General features: G+C 48.8%; 1 protein-coding gene across 1 annotated transcript in view; it reads right to left on the bottom strand.

The window, feature by feature from the left end:
- Positions 1-411: 411 nt before the first annotated feature.
- The window catches only part of LOC138756834 (mitotic interactor and substrate of PLK1-like), a 35,843-nt gene continuing 19,217 nt past the window's right edge, over positions 412-17,037 (bottom strand). Inside the window, exons 3-6 of the mRNA XM_069923225.1 lie at positions 11,978-14,057; positions 6,497-6,618; positions 5,114-5,152; positions 412-1,249 (exon numbers count right to left, since the gene is read on the bottom strand). Of these exons, the coding sequence (XP_069779326.1) occupies positions 1,160-1,249; positions 5,114-5,152; positions 6,497-6,618; positions 11,978-14,057 (2,331 nt within the window). The 3' untranslated portion in view covers positions 412-1,159. The remainder of the gene's footprint in view (positions 1,250-5,113; positions 5,153-6,496; positions 6,619-11,977; positions 14,058-17,037) is intronic.

Here is a 17,037-nt window from a genome sequence, read left to right as displayed (position 1 = left end):
AATATTCCAGAATGCAGGAAATTCCTCTGTGAGGAAGGACATTCCAATCCAGTGAAGTATCCTGATTGGAAAGTTTGCAATATTTAATAATATCAGAAGTGAAAGTCTGTCAAGACAGGTGCACGCACGCACACACAAACACACACACACACGGACGCACGAACACACACGGACATTGAACACACACAGACACACGAACACACACATGGGCGCAGGTGCACACACACGGACACGAACACACACAGACACACAAACACACACAGACACATGAGCAAATACAAACATACATACAGACACATGAAAACATGCAAACACACAAACAAGGACGCATGTATACACACACACTCACACACACACAACCCCACCCACCCATCGTCAAGGGAGTGGCTGCAGCAGTAACCCAAACGGTGCTCACTGTGATCCAAATGCCAATTTAATGTTTTTAAATAATGGGTCACAAGCATCAATTAGTGTTATTGTAAATAATTGATTGATATCAATGGAAACAAAAAAGCAAGGGCTTTATTCATAGCTCTTCAAGAGATTCAGGGTTTGACGACAAGGTAAGGTCTGGTGATGACGGGGAAAGAGGCTGGAAACCCAGCTGTGAAGGCAAAATATTCTGTTCCCTCCGTGACCACAAATGACGGCTGTCAAACAAGGGCCTGTTGTTAATGATATTGGGTCTGGAGCTGGAGATCAGAGACGAGACTACAACCCTGCTGATGTGTTTGCTGAACAACTGAGCCCATTGATCGGAGAGGAGGGTTCTCGGCCCGAAACGTCGACTGTCCACCCCCTTCCGTGGATGCTACCTGACCCACCAAGTTCCTCCAATACATCGTGTGTTGCTCCAGTTTGCTGGCCTCGGCCGACTTCTGGTTCGTTTCTTCATTGACTGGTAATTGGATGATTCGGCGGGCGGCATCTTAAGCCTTGTTCAATTTATATCATGAACGAGCTGGGGGAGAGAAGGAGCAAGAAAACTAGCCCTCAAGAAACTTTGTTCTGGACATTTGCAGGTCCCAGCTGGATAAATATCAGCGTTTACTCAGAGAAAGAAATCATTCCATAGTGCTACAAAGAACTTCATTTCTATTCCACAGCAGCGCTTTGCAGAATGTTATCATCAACACGGACAAGTATTGAACTGCCGGCTTCATTCATCCTGACGGTTATTGAATATTCCTGCTTCCCAGCGATGGGCCAGGGCACTCTTGTGGCAGGTGACTCTGGTCGACTGGAGTACCTGCAGGCAAGAAACCACAAGTCAGGAGAACAGGAAGGTACAACTGAGAGTGGTGGCCCTGGCATAATACAGGACACATGATCTGGAGCGCCTGTTGACAAGTTAACAAAGCTCTCACGGAGAGAAGAAATCAAAGTCAACACAGCTGAAAATACAGTGGCAAGCATCTTCAACAGCAAGGCAGTTAGTGCAACAATATTGCAGCACTAGCGACCTGGTGACCTGCATGGGTCTTGACCGGGTGCTCCAGTTTTCTGCCACGTTCCAAAGACGTATGGGGTTAGTAGGTTGACTGGCCGTGTGGGTGTATTTGGGTGGCACAAGCTCGTCCGGTGCTCTTTCTCTATTTCTAAACCAGGAAGAGAGCAGCACAAGAGCGCGTTGAGAAGGGAAATCATTTTAAGAAATGATGGGAAAGTGTTGTGCCTTTTTTTGACCCGAGTCTGGAATCCCACCCAGTCTCTGGTCCCTTGTCATCGTGTCACCTGACCAGAACTGGGAGGATGTTCCAAGGGACGCCCAGCAAGAGGGGCTCCGACTTTGGACCCCCTGCCAGCTGAGGTCAGCAGTCGGTGGAGCTCCTTTTTACTCGAGTTACCTCCAAGCTCATGTCCAGCCCTGTATGTAAGTGATGCTTGACAGTCATTCCTTGCATATGGGGATATTTGGGGGAAAGAATGGCCCCATACAGAAAGGTTTGGGACTTTCTGGGAGCATAGAAGAATGAGGGGAGATTTAATATACATAATTATGATGGGTATAGACAGAGTGAATGCAAGCAGGCTTTTTCCACCGAGATAAAAAAAACTAGAGGACATGGTTTAAGGTGAAAAGGGAGAGTTTAGGGCAGTGGTCTCACCTTTTTCTTTCCACTCACAAACCACTTTAAGTAATCCCTAGGCCATGAGTGCTCTGTAATTAGTAAGGGATTGCTTAAGGTGGTATATGAGTGGGAAGGAAAGGATGAGAATCATTGCTCTAGACCCAATTGTTACTGAAATGTTTTGCTTGAGAAAAATTGTCCTTGGCCCACTTGGAGTTCTGAAACCATGCACATAATAAGTCAATGAGGTACAATTAAAACAGTGGTTTTCAAACTTTTTCTTTCCACCTATAGACCACTTGAAGCAATCCCTTACAAATCATAGAGGACCGATGGCATAGGGATTACTTCAAGTAGTCTGTGAGTGGAAAGAAAAAGGTTGAGAAGCATTGGTTTAGGGGGAAAAGAAGGAGGAATGTCATACAGAGGGTGGTGGGAGCTTGGAAAGACGTGCCAGCTGAAGTGGTAAACGCAGGCTCAATTTTGACATTTAAGAAAAATTTGGACAAGAACATGGATGGGAGGGGTATGAAGGGATATGGTCCGGGTGGAAGTCAATGGAACAGGGCAGAATCATAGGTTCGGCACAGACTAGAAGGGCCAAAAGGACCTGTTTCAGTGCTCTGGTGTCCAATGGTTCAGTGGTCTTGGATTGGAGACAGTGTGGAAGGTTGAAAATGTCATTGGGTACTAAGGGAGTGCGAACGGATGGGGTTTGTTTCACCCAGAGGGGAGGAACCATTTGACGTGATAAAGTCTTTGTTTAATGGTTGGGTTGACTCTGCATTCATGGGGAATAGTGAGGAGTGTTTGGTGAATTCTAATTCAGAGTTGTGCTGGATGGGAGGGGTATTGAGCAGTGTACGGACTGTGTTTAAGGTTGGTTAGGGATTTCCGTGGGGTGTTTGTGGAAACTGAATGGTGCAATAGGTGCAATGTCTATATGGTGGGGCAGCTGGGGGAAAACAAGGTGAAGGGGAGTAGGGGTGGAGGGGAGTGGTGGGTAGAGTGGGGGTGGCGGGGAGTGAGGGGCAGGGAGGTGGTGGAGAGGAGTGGTGGGGTGAGGGTGAGAAAGGGGTGGAGGGGAGTGGGGGAAGTTTGGCGTGGGGCTGCAGGAGGTGCAGTAGAAGTGATGGACTGGGGAGGGTAAGGGTGGGTTGTGGGGTGGAGGGTGGGAGTAGGGGGAGTCTGGGGTAGGGTGTGGGTAGTGGAGGTGTATGGGAGTGGGAGAGAGGGGGTTGGGGTGAGGGGAGTGTGGGATTGTGGTGGGTGGGGGTGGAATGGGGTTGATGAGGGAGAGTGGGGTGGAGGGGAATGGGTGGTGATGAGAACTGGGTGTGGGGGATGAGGGCGGTGGGGAGTGGGGGCTGGGGTGGTGAAGAGTGGGGTGAAGGAGACAGGGTGGAGGGACTGGGGGTGGAGGGGAGTGGGGGTGGTGGGAGTTTGTGGTGGGGTGTGGGGTGGTGGGGAGTGAGGGTTGGGAGTGGGAGTGGAGGGGTGTGAGTGTAGAGGGGAGTGAGAACTGGGCTGGTGAGTAGGGGTGATGAGGAGTTGGGGGTGGAGGAGAGTGAGGGATGGGGGTTGTGGGGAATGGGGGTAGAGGGGTGTGGGGGTAAAGGTGAGTGAGGGTTGGGGTGGTGGGGAGTTGGGGGGAGTGAAGTGAGGGTTGGGGGTGGTGGGGAGTGGGGGTGGAGTGGTGTGGGGTAGAGGGGAGTGAGAGCTGGGCTGGTGTGGAGTGGAGGTGATGAGGGGTTGGGGTTGGTGGGGAGTGATGGGGAGTGGTGGGGTGTAGGGGAGTGAGAGTTGGTGGTGGTGGGGAGTTGGAGTGGAGGGGTGTGGGGATAGAGGGGAGTGAGTGTTGGGTGTGGTGGGGAGTGGGGATGGGGTAGAGGGGAGTGAGAGCTGGGCTGGTAAGTGGGGGTGGTGAGGAGTTGGGGGTGGAGGAGAGTGAAGGTTGGTGTTGGTGGGGAGTGGAGGGGAGTGAGGGTTGGGGTTGGTGGGGAGGGGGGGTAGTGGGGAGGTGGGGTGGAGGGGAGTGAGGGTTGGGGTTGGTGGAGGGGTGGTGCGGAGTGGAGTGAGGGATGGGGGTGAGTGAGGGTTGGGGTTGGTGGGGAGTGAGGATTGGGGCTGTGGGGAGTGGGGATGGAGGGATGTGGGGTTAGAGGGGAGTGAGGGTTGGGGGTGGTGGGGAGTGGGGGGTGGAGGGGAGTGGGGGGGTGGAGGGGTGTGGGGGTGTAGAGGGGAGTGAGAACTAGTGGTGGAAGGGAGTGGGATGTGTTGGGAAGTGGTGTTAGGGGGCAATGCTTTGCTGAGGGGTCACAAATGGATTGTACTCATCCCCACTGCTGAAGCTCTGAGGGACAGAGCAGCAGGTGGGGGGATGGGATCTGTCGAGATCCTGGGGCAGCGACAACCACAGAGCAAGGAGTCACACCGGAGACTGGAGGCTCTGTCCTTGACCACTTTTGATACCCTCATGGTGACACTTGATCTCACTCTGTCCCAAAGTCACAGCCAATCTCCTTCACTCCTCCTCTGAAGGCTATGACCAGTCCTTGTTGGGAGAGCCAGACCAGCCAGTGTCCACTCCCTGTTGTAGGGTGGATGTCAGTGCTGTTCCTGTGCTGGAACAGATGGTGGTATGGCCAGACGTGGTCTAATTCTGTGGCCCTCTCTGAGTGTAGTGCCTCCGTTTCCTGATATCACACCACGCAGTGGACGGGATGGCACAGTTTTGCCGCTCCATCAGCACTCCTGGGTGCTGGGCACGCAGCACTGTGGAGAGCACATTCTTCCCCCAGACGGCCGGGCTTCACCCTCTCACTGAAGGGTAGCCAGTGACCATCCTGTCGAGGTGTCCACGTGACTTTGAGGAAGCCAAGCTGCAGGACTGGGTGGGAGGAGAACATCATTAGTGGGCGCAGCATAGCTGCGTGGGGCAGAGGAGGTGATGTTGCTCAGGGGCCATTGTAGGGTAGCAGCCAAGCAGTTAGTGAAGCTGGGCGATGTTTTGACTTTGGCAAGCAACGGAAGATACAAACCTCAATGTTGATGTCATCAGAAGCCTCGATACCAGCATACTGAAGTTAAAAAAGAAATGCATCAACAATTTAAGTGTTACAAAATAAACTACAGTTAAAAGCAATAAAGATTGATCCTCATGTTAGAAACACTCTAGCCCCTCCCTGTCTCTGAGATGTTCTGCACGGAGATGTTTTAGCTATCTATGGTGATGGTCTCTGCAGCTCCATTCCACCTGACCTTTACACTGGGAGTTGAGGAGGTGGGGCTCACCACATCTAAAATTTAGAATTTGGACATACAGCACAGTAACAGGCCCTTCTGGTCCACAGCTCCACGCCACCCAAATGCACTCATGTGACTAATTAACCAGTCTCATTAGCGGGATGGTGGGGAAGGGGGACTGTGCATACGCGAGTGTGAGCAAGAAGGGTGTAGGTGGGAAACGCTGGAGATAAAGGAGAAGTCTGCAGGTACTGGGGTCTAGTGCAGGCCACAAAGGTATTGGAGTATCTCAGGGGTCACGCGGCATCCAGGCTCCTGGCCCCAAACGCCGACTCCCTTTCATTCACTTCTTGCTGAGTTTCCCTGGCACCTGTGTGACTTCCTACATTCAGTTTTCTCCTCCCAAAAGCTAGAGTACTTCCCCGCATCCCAATCATCAGTCTGGTCCAGTAAAAGCGTCAGTGAAGCTCATTCTTTCCCTTTCCCCTGCTGGCTCTCAACTCTCCCTCACCCACATCTTGATAACACGATATGCCCCCATAGCTTCTCATCAGCCTGGAAATCCACTCACTTTGACAAGACCCCGGATTTATTGGAAAAACCCAACACTGGAGAAACTCAGCAGGGCAAACAGCGTCCTTTATACAGCAAAGATAAAGATACATAACCGACGTTTTAGTCTTGAGCTGCTCCAAGGTATGAACAAAGGTATTTTGCTCATACTGTGATAAAGAGTCCAAGCCCGAAATGTCGGTTATGTATCTTTATCTTTGCTGTATAAAGGACGCTGTTTGCCCTGCTGAGTTTCTCCAGTGTTGTGTTTTTACTTCAGCCACGATGTCTGCAGACTTTTTTGTTTTACCCCAGATTTATCATCAATAAGCAGGCAAGTTCGCTTGCTAATCCTTCAGAGAAAAGCCTGCAGACGGTGGGGTTGAGGGCAACACACAGACAAGCTGGAGAACCTCAGCAGCATCCATAGGATGCAAAAGGGTACCCAGCGTTTCAGGCCCGATATCTGAGGAAGGGCCCAGGCCCAAAATGTTAGTTTCCCTTCACGTCCTGTGGACGTTGCGTGACCTGCTGAGTCTCTCCAGCACGTTAGTGCATGGACCAAGAGAGCCAGAATCTCAGCCACGTTTCCAGGTAATGGAAAATAACTGCAGGCTTTAACTTACTGAGGATTTGTCCTTTTTCCCTCTGCATTCCTGGACAGGCTTTACCCAGAGATCTTCATTCGAAGCTCCAGCTCCTGAAGTCCGCTCAGGACACACTCGGGGACTGTGAGACACAGATCCTGCTGTGGGAAGGAAGTTATGATAGCCTTCAATCTCTGGGTACTGAGGGGCTTTGCTCCACCCACACACGAGTAGTGAGGGAGCTGACAAACGGCAATTACCTTGGAGATTGCTCAGGCCACAGCTGGCCACATCTAAAAGCGGTGTCTTAAAAAAGCAGCCTCTATCCTCAAGGACCCCCGCCACCCAGGCTACCATCAGGGAAAAAGGTCCAAGAGCCTAAAGACGAGGACTCAGCGGCACAAGGACAGCTTCTTCCCTGCTGCCATCAGATTCTTGAATGATCAATGAATCAAAGCCCTGCCTTACTTTGACTTTTCGTGTACTATTTTTAATTATTTTGAAAGATGGTTTATGTGAATGTTTGTGACGCTGCCACAAAACAACGAATTTAATGACTTGTTCAAGACAATAAATTCAGATTCTGATTTGGCTGCAGTTAACAGCAGAGGGCCACATCTTCATATCTGACCAGGTCCATCGTGCCTGTGCTCATAACAGTGGATCTATTGAGGTTGTGCCAGCTCCTCAGATGCGCTGGTGCTCCTGTTGGTCATGGCTAATCAATCATTCCCTCAGCTCCATCCAGACAGAGTGCAGTCATGTGTCTCCCCCCCCCCCCCCCCCCACACTGTCGTGCAGGGTTCCAGACCTCCTGACTCCTGGGTGAAACAAAAACTTTATTCTCCTCAATTTTCCCTTAATTAATTTGGACAGGTCCAGGTGAGGACAGCACTGTACCCTACCAGTGACATGGTTTCAAACCTGACCTCGGGGTGGCTTCACAGTGTGGGGCGGGAGTTCACTGGAGTGACTGGGGAGGGGATGAACCAGAGGGGCAAGGAGGGATAAACTGAGCAGTAGCCCAGCAAGAGGAAGAGTGAAGAGGATGTCAGATATTGGGCAAGTCAGCCTGACAGGAAGGATAGAATAGGATGAGGAAAGGTGACTGGACGGGAAGAGGGAATGGTGACTGGACGGGATGGGGGAATGGTGACTGGATGGGATGGGGTAATGGTGACTGGATGGGATGGGGTAATGGTGACTGGATGGGATGGGGGAATGGTGACTGGATGGGATGGGGGAATGGTGACTGGACGGGAAGGGGGAATGGTGACTGGACGGGAAGGGGGAATGGTGACTGGACGGGAAGGGGAAATGGTGACTGGACGGGAAGGGGTAATAATGACTGGATGGAAAGGGGGAATGGTAACTGGATGGGATGGGGTAATAGTGACTGGATGGAAAGGGGGAATGGTGACTGGACAGGATGGGGGAATGGTGACTGGAGGGGATGGGGGAATGGTGAGAGGAATATAGGAATGGACACAGGAATGGGGGAATGATGAGAGGGACAGAGATGAGATAATGGTGACAGGGACAGGGGGAGATCTGGCCAAGTCCTGAAGGGCAGGGATGAAAACCGGACTTGGTGAGTGAACTGACCTCCCATCCATTGCAGACATCTGTGTGGGTGCTACCTCAAGAAAGCAGCCAACATCAGAAATGATATGAACAGAAAATAAAATAAAAGGGATAAAAATAAAAGAGAAGGAATATAAACTCAGTTTATTTGCAGATGACATCATAGTATACTTAATAGAACCAGAAATATCAATAAAATAATTACATAAGAAATTGAAGGAATATGGAGAAATATCGGGGTATTTAATCAACTCAATTAAAAGTGAAGCGATGCCAATGAATAATGCAGATTTCACAGAGTTTCGAAAAGAATCACCATTTAAATGGCAAACACAAGCAATCCGATTCCTAGGTATTAGATTAGATAACAATTTAGGCCATCAATATAAATTAAATTATCAGCCATTAATGAAGAAATTACAGGATGACTTAGAACATCGGAAGGATTTACCACTAACACTGATAGGAAGGGTAAATTGCATTAAAATGAATGTCTTCCCAAGGATACAATACCTATTTCAATCGTCAACAATTCCCTTAACAGAGAAATTCTTCAATGAACTAAAGAGAATAATAAGGAAATTTTTATGGAAAAGGGGGAAACCGAGGATAATGCTAGATAAATTAACAGAATGGTACAAACAAGGGGGTTTGCAGCTACCCAACTTTAAGAATTATTATAGAGCAGCAAAATTAAGATATCTATCAGATTTTTATCAAAAAAGGGAAAAACCAAATTGGACCAAGATAGAGCTAGACAAAATAGGGGAGAAGGTACCAGAACATATGCTTTATAAGTGGGATGAAAAACTGGTGCAACATAGAAATTCACCAATACCGCACCATCTGCTCAACATTTGGAAGAAGATTCACGTAGAAAGGAAAAACAAATTACCAACTACCAAGATTATTATTGACGCAAAATCAGCTAATCCCTTTCACAATAGATAACCTTTCCTTTAGAGAATGGGAGATAAAAGGGATCAGAAGAATAGAAAATTGTTTTTTGGGAAATAATTTATTATCTTTTGAACAAATGGAATAAATATGGTATAACTCACGGTACAATGTTTGCATACCACCAATTGAAAACCTACTTAAAGGACAAATTGGGAAGCAGGCTGAGGTTACCAGAAGGAAGCAGCTTTGAATATGTGATTACAGACACAATGATAATTAAAAGATTCATAACAAACATGTACATCAAGCTGCAAGAGAAAGAGAACGAGGAAATAAGCTGTAAACCCAAACAAGATCTAAACATAAAGATAAAAAATGAAATATGGGAAAAGTTATACTCCAGAACTGAACCTTCCTGACCAACCTCCCATTTGGGACCTTGTCAAAGGCTGGACTGAAGTCCATGTAGACAATGTTATGGTCTTTGCTTCATCAACTTCCCTGGCCGGCTCCTTGGAAAACTATAAGATTGTGCATAAAGCCATGTTGACTATCCATAAACAGTCCCTGACTATCAAGTATATACGATCTCTTGAAACACTTTCCAATAACTGAACCGCTACTGGCGTCAGGCTCCTCCAGTCTAGAATTTTCTGGGTTATTCTTTGAGCCCTTAAATATCTTTGCGAGGAGACCCTGCAATTTCTATATCAGTCTCCCTCAAGGTCCGAGGGAATATCTTGTCAGGCCCTTATCCACCCTTATTTGCCTCAAGACAGCACACACTCCCTCCTCTGTAACTGACCTTGGTGCTTGTTTGCCTCATTTCTATAGACTCAGTGTTATTCTCGTGAATCAATTCTGTTGCAAAAAATCCATCCTCCCATTTGTATTGGGAAGGGTTGTGGCCGTCATGTGACAGCATAACCCCCTACCTCATTGGAGGACACACCAGCTGTCAATCAAGGTTTGGTTCTGCCCCACCCATTAGATCATATACCCATGAAAATTACTTGGACTGGACTCTCCAGCTTGCCTGTACTTGACCTTGAGCCATTGGCTGTTGTAATTAGATTAAACCTCCTGCCACTGAGCTATTGGCCCCCAATAAATGATGTGGGCTTGTCCCTCCAGTCACTATAAAGGTGCCATGTGCTCTTTGTTCTCTCTCTTTACCAACTTGGGACCACCCTGCCTCACTACAGGCCGAGAAAAGTGGAAGATGCTGGAGAAACTGTTGGTAAGATATGCACTGTTAAAAAAGTTGGGAGTGTTTAATTAGAGCACAGAGCCGTGCCTGCACTGAGTCAAGGGGTGGTGGGGGATTGTAGTGATTTTCCTTTGATCATTGTATTTACAAGTTGTGTGTGTTGCATCAGTTACCATTTCCCACACTTGCCTTCTGTAAATACAATCCTTCCCTACCAAAACTGTGTTCAGAGTCTTTGCCAAACCGGTTTCCTCACTCACAACAATATCTCTTTTAGCTCCATACATAGCCGACCACTTTGATCTTAAAGTGGATCAATTGTGTCCCTTGCTACTTTTTTGCCCTTGATATATCTATAGAAGCCCTTAGGATTTTCCTTCACATTGTCTGCCAAAGCAACCTCATGTCCTCTTTCAGCCTTCCTCATTTCCTCCTTGAGTTTTCTTGCATTTTTTGTACTCCTCAAGTACCTCATTTGCTCCATGTTGCCTATACCTGCTGTAAACTTATCTCTGCTCCTGAATCCCCAAGACCCCTCGAAAACCAAGATTCCCTATGCCTGTTAATTTTGCCCTTAGTCCTGCCAGGAACATGCAAACTGCACTCTCAAAATTTCACCTTTGAAAGCCTTCCTTGCCAGAAAAAAACCTCTCCCATGCCATGCCAACAGGATCCTTTCTCATTTCCTCAAAATTGGCCTTTTACCAATTTAAAACCTCAATCCACGGACCAGACTTATCCTTCTTCATGTTTATCTTGAAACTAATGGCATCATGATCACTGGACCAAAAGCATTCCTCTACAAACATCTCTGTTACCTGTCCTGTCTCGTTTCCTGATAGGAGATTCACTCTCTCTTGTTGGTGCCTCGATATATTGATAAAGGTAACTTCCCTGAACACATTTGACACTCTAACCCATCCAGCCCTTCTACAGTGTGGGAGTCTCAGTCAATTATATGGAAACTTAAAGTCACCTCCTATCACATCTTTCCATTTCCTGCATTTTACTTGACTTCTCCCACCTGTGGCAGATGCTTTTTGTCCACTGGTGGAAGAGACTACCTCACAGTTGTCCATGAAGGACAAAATCCTGGCTCCTCTAATGTGCTGTTTGACAACAAATGAACTTGCCCTGTTCACGTACCCTGAGCTCAACATTGCACAACCAGTAGGCCACTGACAGCAGATGATGATGCTTTCCCTCCAAACCTCACATCAAGCTGTAAATGCTCCTTCCTCAACCATTACAAGACTGCAGTGGTGAAGAAAGCAAACTCACCGCAATCTCTACCAAGGCCATCCTGGAACATTGATGACTCCAAAGAAATGGAGAGTGGTGGCAGAGCTCCGACCCAGAGCACTGCAGAGCATGGTGAAGTGGGCAATCTTTGTTGAGAGGTGCAGAAAGGACTCTGGGTTGTGCAGTGAGAGCTGATGTCAATTTGGAATCTTCTGCAGGATTGTGGGAGGTGTAATGTGTGGAGGATACACAGTCAAATTCGAGTGAAACCTGGACTTTCACTCCTCCCAACTGAAATGCCAACTCGCTGAATGACCCAGTGGCCAACGCTGGTTGGTAGAATTGCAGGCCACTTAAACAGGGCTTCTACAGCTCGCGGACATTTTTTCCAAGTCACAGTTAATCAGCCGGAGTGATTGTTCAGCCCACACAGCCAAAGCACCTACCTGAGGGTAGTCTGGCAGCTACTTCGACCTCTGGGCCCAAATGTACCTGAGGGAAGACTGCCAGCTACCTCAACCTCTGGGAGCACACGTACCTGAAAGAAGATTGCTGGGTGCCTCAACCTCTGGGCCCACACGTACCTGAAGGAAGACTACTGGCTGCCTGCAGCCTCAGTCTCTGGGCCTGCAGCTCCTCCTCCCGGCGCTGTTCTTCCTTAATTTCCCGCTCAATCCGGACACTGGTTTGATCCTTCCAGGACCGCAGACTGTATGGCTGCCACTCCGAACTCTTCTGACCCAGCTCGTTGCCTTCTATGGAGTTGGATTGGACTGAGCTGCTTCCTTCAGATGCAGTGGGTGATTCTAGAGGTTCCTGCTCTGCTGGGCTGACTGACCTCAGCTGCCAGCCTGGTTGTGGAACCACTGGGACAACATCTGTCTGCTGCTCAAATACCTTTTTGCGTTCTTCTACTTCTTGGGCTGACCCTTTATCATACCAGCCTTTGACTTTACCCTCTTCCTTCAGCTTCTCTTCCCTCTTTGAGTCCATTTCAATTTCCCTCTGGACAAAGAAGGCCAACCGGTTCTTATCCTTGTTTTTGAGGAAAGGAGCCGTGGCCGGTAATTGGGAAAGAAGTGGCTTGGTCTTGATCTGCACCATTTCCTCAGAGCTGACTGACTTCCTAATCCCCCGTTCCTTGCGAAGAACCTCTTCCCTTTCCAAGGATAACCGGATCTCTTTTTCAATGGGCGTTTCCGACTTCTGCTCGGAAAGCTCAGAAGCACCACTGCTGTCAGTGGCCAAGTTCAGCATTTCATTTGATGCCCCCCCGTCACTTGTGTACCCATAACCATGCTCGTTGGTCATCTCACCCAGTCCAGAATCAAGGTCGTCGGTTAAGGAGCAGATGGGCAAGTTTTCATGGACAAGTGTTTCACCTTCATTTTCTTCCAGAGTCGCAATCTTCTCAGCAGTGAACAAGTTATTCCTCTCGGGACTTTCAGGGCGATGCTCTTCCTCTCCTTGATCCTCGTGGTAATCAGAGCGGACCGCTCTCACCAACGTTGCCTGACTAGCGGCTGTGACCCCATCGTCCTGCCGGGGCAGTGGAAGGGTTGATTCGGAGGGGGTGGAGCAATGGCCAAAGACCCTGAGAGGGGGACTTGGACTGGTTGGGTCTTCTTGCCCTGACTTCTCCATCTGGAGGAACTGTTGACGAGCAGCCACAAAGTTTATCTGCTGAGTGTTGACGCCTTCAAGCTCAGAAGTGGGGGATTCTCCGTGAAAGGAGAGCGAGTTGGCGTTTTCAGACACCTGGAGCTGGTCCTGGGCAGAATGTCCAAGTGGCGGCTTTTCTCCCAGACTTAATGCCGCTGTTGAAACCAGTTTCTCTACAATGGTGGTACTCCTTTTAACAGCTTGGTTTCTTATAATCTCCCTCCTCTCGTTTTCCAGAACTTTCCGGTCAGCCGTTTCTCTGATGATCACCGTTTGATACTTCCTGTCGTTGTCACTCGTGAAAAGCTTTGCTGGCTTTTTCTCGGTGTCGTATTTCCGAAGGTCAAAGTTGGCTTCTTTCTTTATGATAGTTAACTTTGCATCCTGTGCCAAGCCCTCTCTGACTGCAGAGAGCCTGCTACCTGATTCACCGTTAACCAAAGAGCCCTGATTGCCTATATCCTGGCTTTCACAGACAGCAACCTTCACGGCACGGATAACGGTGTCACCAGATGGGCTGACTAAATTATTTGGAGTTGTTGGGTTCAGACTGGGAGAGAACAAATGGGTTCCATTTTCACGACTTGGTTTAGAACCATCAACGTCAATCAAAGCCATGCTCTCCATATGGAAGGCATTTCCCTCATCTTCCTGCATTGAGCCAGGTGCTTTGTCCTCCAGACACTCCTCCGTGTCTCTCAGGATCTGTGAGTGTCCAGGGAGGATAACGTTGTCTCTGCCTTCTGCCAAGACGAGGTCATTAACAGCCGGCTCCTCCCTTTGATGCTCGGTTCCCCCAGGAAGCTGCTCGGCGTTTTTGGTTTGAGTGCCGGCTTTCGTGGCAACCTTGCTCCACTCAGCTGCACCATCTGGATCTCCCGCCGGATGCGTGGTGGGGTCCGGGTGCTCTTTGGGTGCCAGATCCCTGGAGGTAGTGGCCCTGTGTTCTGGTTCCAGCTCGTTCGCTGCGGTCTCTGGGAGCCCGGAAATCCTCGGCTTCTGCTGAGGAGGAACGGAAAACTTGTCAGAGGATCTACATCGTATCACTTGGAACCTACAGCCAGTAAGCTTCCAGGGAAGATGTATTAGTCAGCTATTCTCAGATGAAGAATACATCTCCTCCACAATCATCCTCAACCTCAGGAACCCTCAGGACCATATCCCCCAATGTACTTCCTGTGCACCCCCCCCACTTTGTGCCAAACACCACTCCAACTCCATCTACAGATGACACCACCAGGATCTCTGATAATGATGAAAAAGAAGGGAGATGTCAGTACAACAACCTCTCCCTCAACACCAACAAGACCAAGGAGCTGGTCATAGACTGGGGGAGGGGTGGCGCTCACACCCTGGACCGACCGCATCAACGGTGCTGTGGTGGGGGGTGGGGGGGAGATAGTTGACAACTTTACATACCTAGGGGTAAATGTCTCCAGTGACCTCTGGTCCACCCCCATCGATGCAGCAGTCAAGGTCCACCAGCGCCTCCACTTCTTCACATTTGGCGTGCCACCTGCCCACCTCAACACCTCAATGCCCATTAAAGGAATCCTATCAGGATGCAACAATGCACAGGATGGGAATGGCTCTGCCCAGGGCCGCACCATATTGCAGAGGTCACACCCACTTCCCCATTTCTCCATCACCTCCATCGACAACTCCCACTGCCTTGGAATAGCAGCCCTCATACTAAAAGACCTGTCCCACCACAGCCACACTCTCTTCATCCCTTCCCATCAGGAGGAAGGGTCTTGAGTGTGAGATCACGCATCACCAGACTTGAAGTCAGTTTCTTTTCTGCCATTAGCAGATCCTTGAATGAACCCAAAACAATAGAATCTCATTACCTTTGCTCTGGCCCATTTGATCTCTCTGTAACTCTGCACCTCTGTTCTGAATCTTACTTGTTGTGCTATGTACGGGATGTCTAACGGGACTGTGCACAAAATGACCCCTGTCACTGCATCTGGTACATGTGACAATAAACCTTCTAAAGCACAAGGGTGCTCACAGAGCTCTGTGGCCAGGTTGGACTTCTGTATTTGTTCATGTTGAGTTTCATGCCCTGCTGACGTTCAGTGTGAATGCCAGTCTGAGTTCCCAAATGAACTTTTTCCAGAGGTTTCCACAGCACAGTTGAGGTGCAGGAGACTGGAGGGTGGATAATGTTGCTCCTTTATTAAATAAAAGGCTGTAAGCTGGGGAATTACAAGCCAGTGGGCTTAACATCAGTAGTGGCTCAGCTATTGGAAGGGACCACCTGTATTTGGAAAGGTCACAACTGATTAGGTTATGGTCAGCATGGCCTTCAGCCTGGGAGATCATGTCTCATGAGCTTGACTGAGATTTTGGAGGAGGTGACGAAGAAGATTGATGAGCGCAAGGTGGTAGATGCTGTCTGCATGGACTAGCAGGGCCTTTTAACAAGGTCCCAAATGGTAGGCTGGTCCAGAGGTGAGGTCACATGGGGTCTAGGGTGGGCTGCCAGTTGGATGCAGAATTGGTTTTGTGGTATGGGAATGGAGTATTGTTACTTAGATTGGAGTTCTGCGGCCAGTGGTGTGCCCCAGGGATCGGTGCTGGGTCCACTGGTGATTGCCATTTACATATCAGCACAGAACAGGCCCTTCGGCCCACAGGGTTGTGATGACATTTATTAAATGGTTAGCATTTAAGTAAGGTGGATTGGTGAACAGTGACGAAGGTTAGAACAGGATCTGGATGAACCAGGGAAGTGGGAGATAGAGTTTAATTTGGACGAGTGCAGTGAAGTACTTTGGGATAAATCAAGGCAGCACTTGCAAGCTGCACAGTCAGGCTCCGGGGAGGGTGTAGAATGAAGAGACTTGGAGATACAAGCCCTCTCTGTCTGCAGAGAGCCTGCTACCTGATTCACCGTTAACCAAAGAGCCCTGATCGCCTGTATCCTGGCTTTCATAGACAGCATGAAAGTGGTGACGGAGGTAGGCAGGGTGGTGAAGAAGGTGTCTGACACGCTTGCCATCATCAACCTGGGCACTGAGTGCAGGAGTGGGGACATCATGTAACTGCTGTACAAGATGGTGGGGAGACTACACGGAAAATTGTGTGCGGTTCAGGACTCCCAGATACAGGAAAAGTCATCACCAGAAGAAATAATCTGGGACAAGAGAACCAATTGGAAGCAATTGCTTGGCATATTAGTTGACTAACAGTCAGAGTTCTGGACCATTGATCCAGAAACATGTTTGAATCCCAACACAACAATTGGGAAATTTAAATTCAATTAAACTCCTTAATTTTGGAATCACCTTCACGAACACTGAACAACATCAGCACGTTAGGCTTCCCTGATCACTCACAGAGCCTTTGCCTTCAACATTGGTTTCTGAACATGTACAACATTGACACGATGGCATCCCATAATCTATGGGCACCACAGGCTCCCCTGGGCCTGGCCGGGTCCCTGGAAGGGGGCAAGTGGTCAGATCGGTTGAACCCGCAGCACCTTGGCCAGGCCCAGGAGCAGAGCATTCTGCTTCTGTGACTGATTTCCCCATCCTCACTAGATGTCCATAGACCAGGAGCATAGGGATGGTGTGTCTCTAGAACACACTCACTGTCTCCAAAGAACACACACTCACCATCTGGAATATATACTCACTGTCTCTGGAATACACATAGTCACAATACACACTGTGACACACTCACTGTCTGTATCACACACACACACACACACACACACACACACACACACACACACACACACACACACACACACACACACACACACACACACACACACACACACACACACACACACACATAACTTTATTCCCAGTTGACTGGTCAATTTGTCACCAATTATTCCAAGCTTTAATTTACAAATATTCACACGTCACAGGGAAATTTAATGCCGTTATATCCATCCCTTCTTTATGCGCAGCTTCAAAGAGCCTCAATAAGTTATTCGAACAAGACCTTCCCTTCGCAAACCCAC

Source organism: Narcine bancroftii, chromosome 3 (assembly GCF_036971445.1).
Source record: "Narcine bancroftii isolate sNarBan1 chromosome 3, sNarBan1.hap1, whole genome shotgun sequence".
Classification (NCBI taxonomy): Eukaryota; Metazoa; Chordata; class Chondrichthyes; order Torpediniformes; family Narcinidae; genus Narcine; species Narcine bancroftii.
Note: the sequence above shows the minus strand (reverse complement) of the source record. Positions and strands in the feature narration are given on the sequence as shown.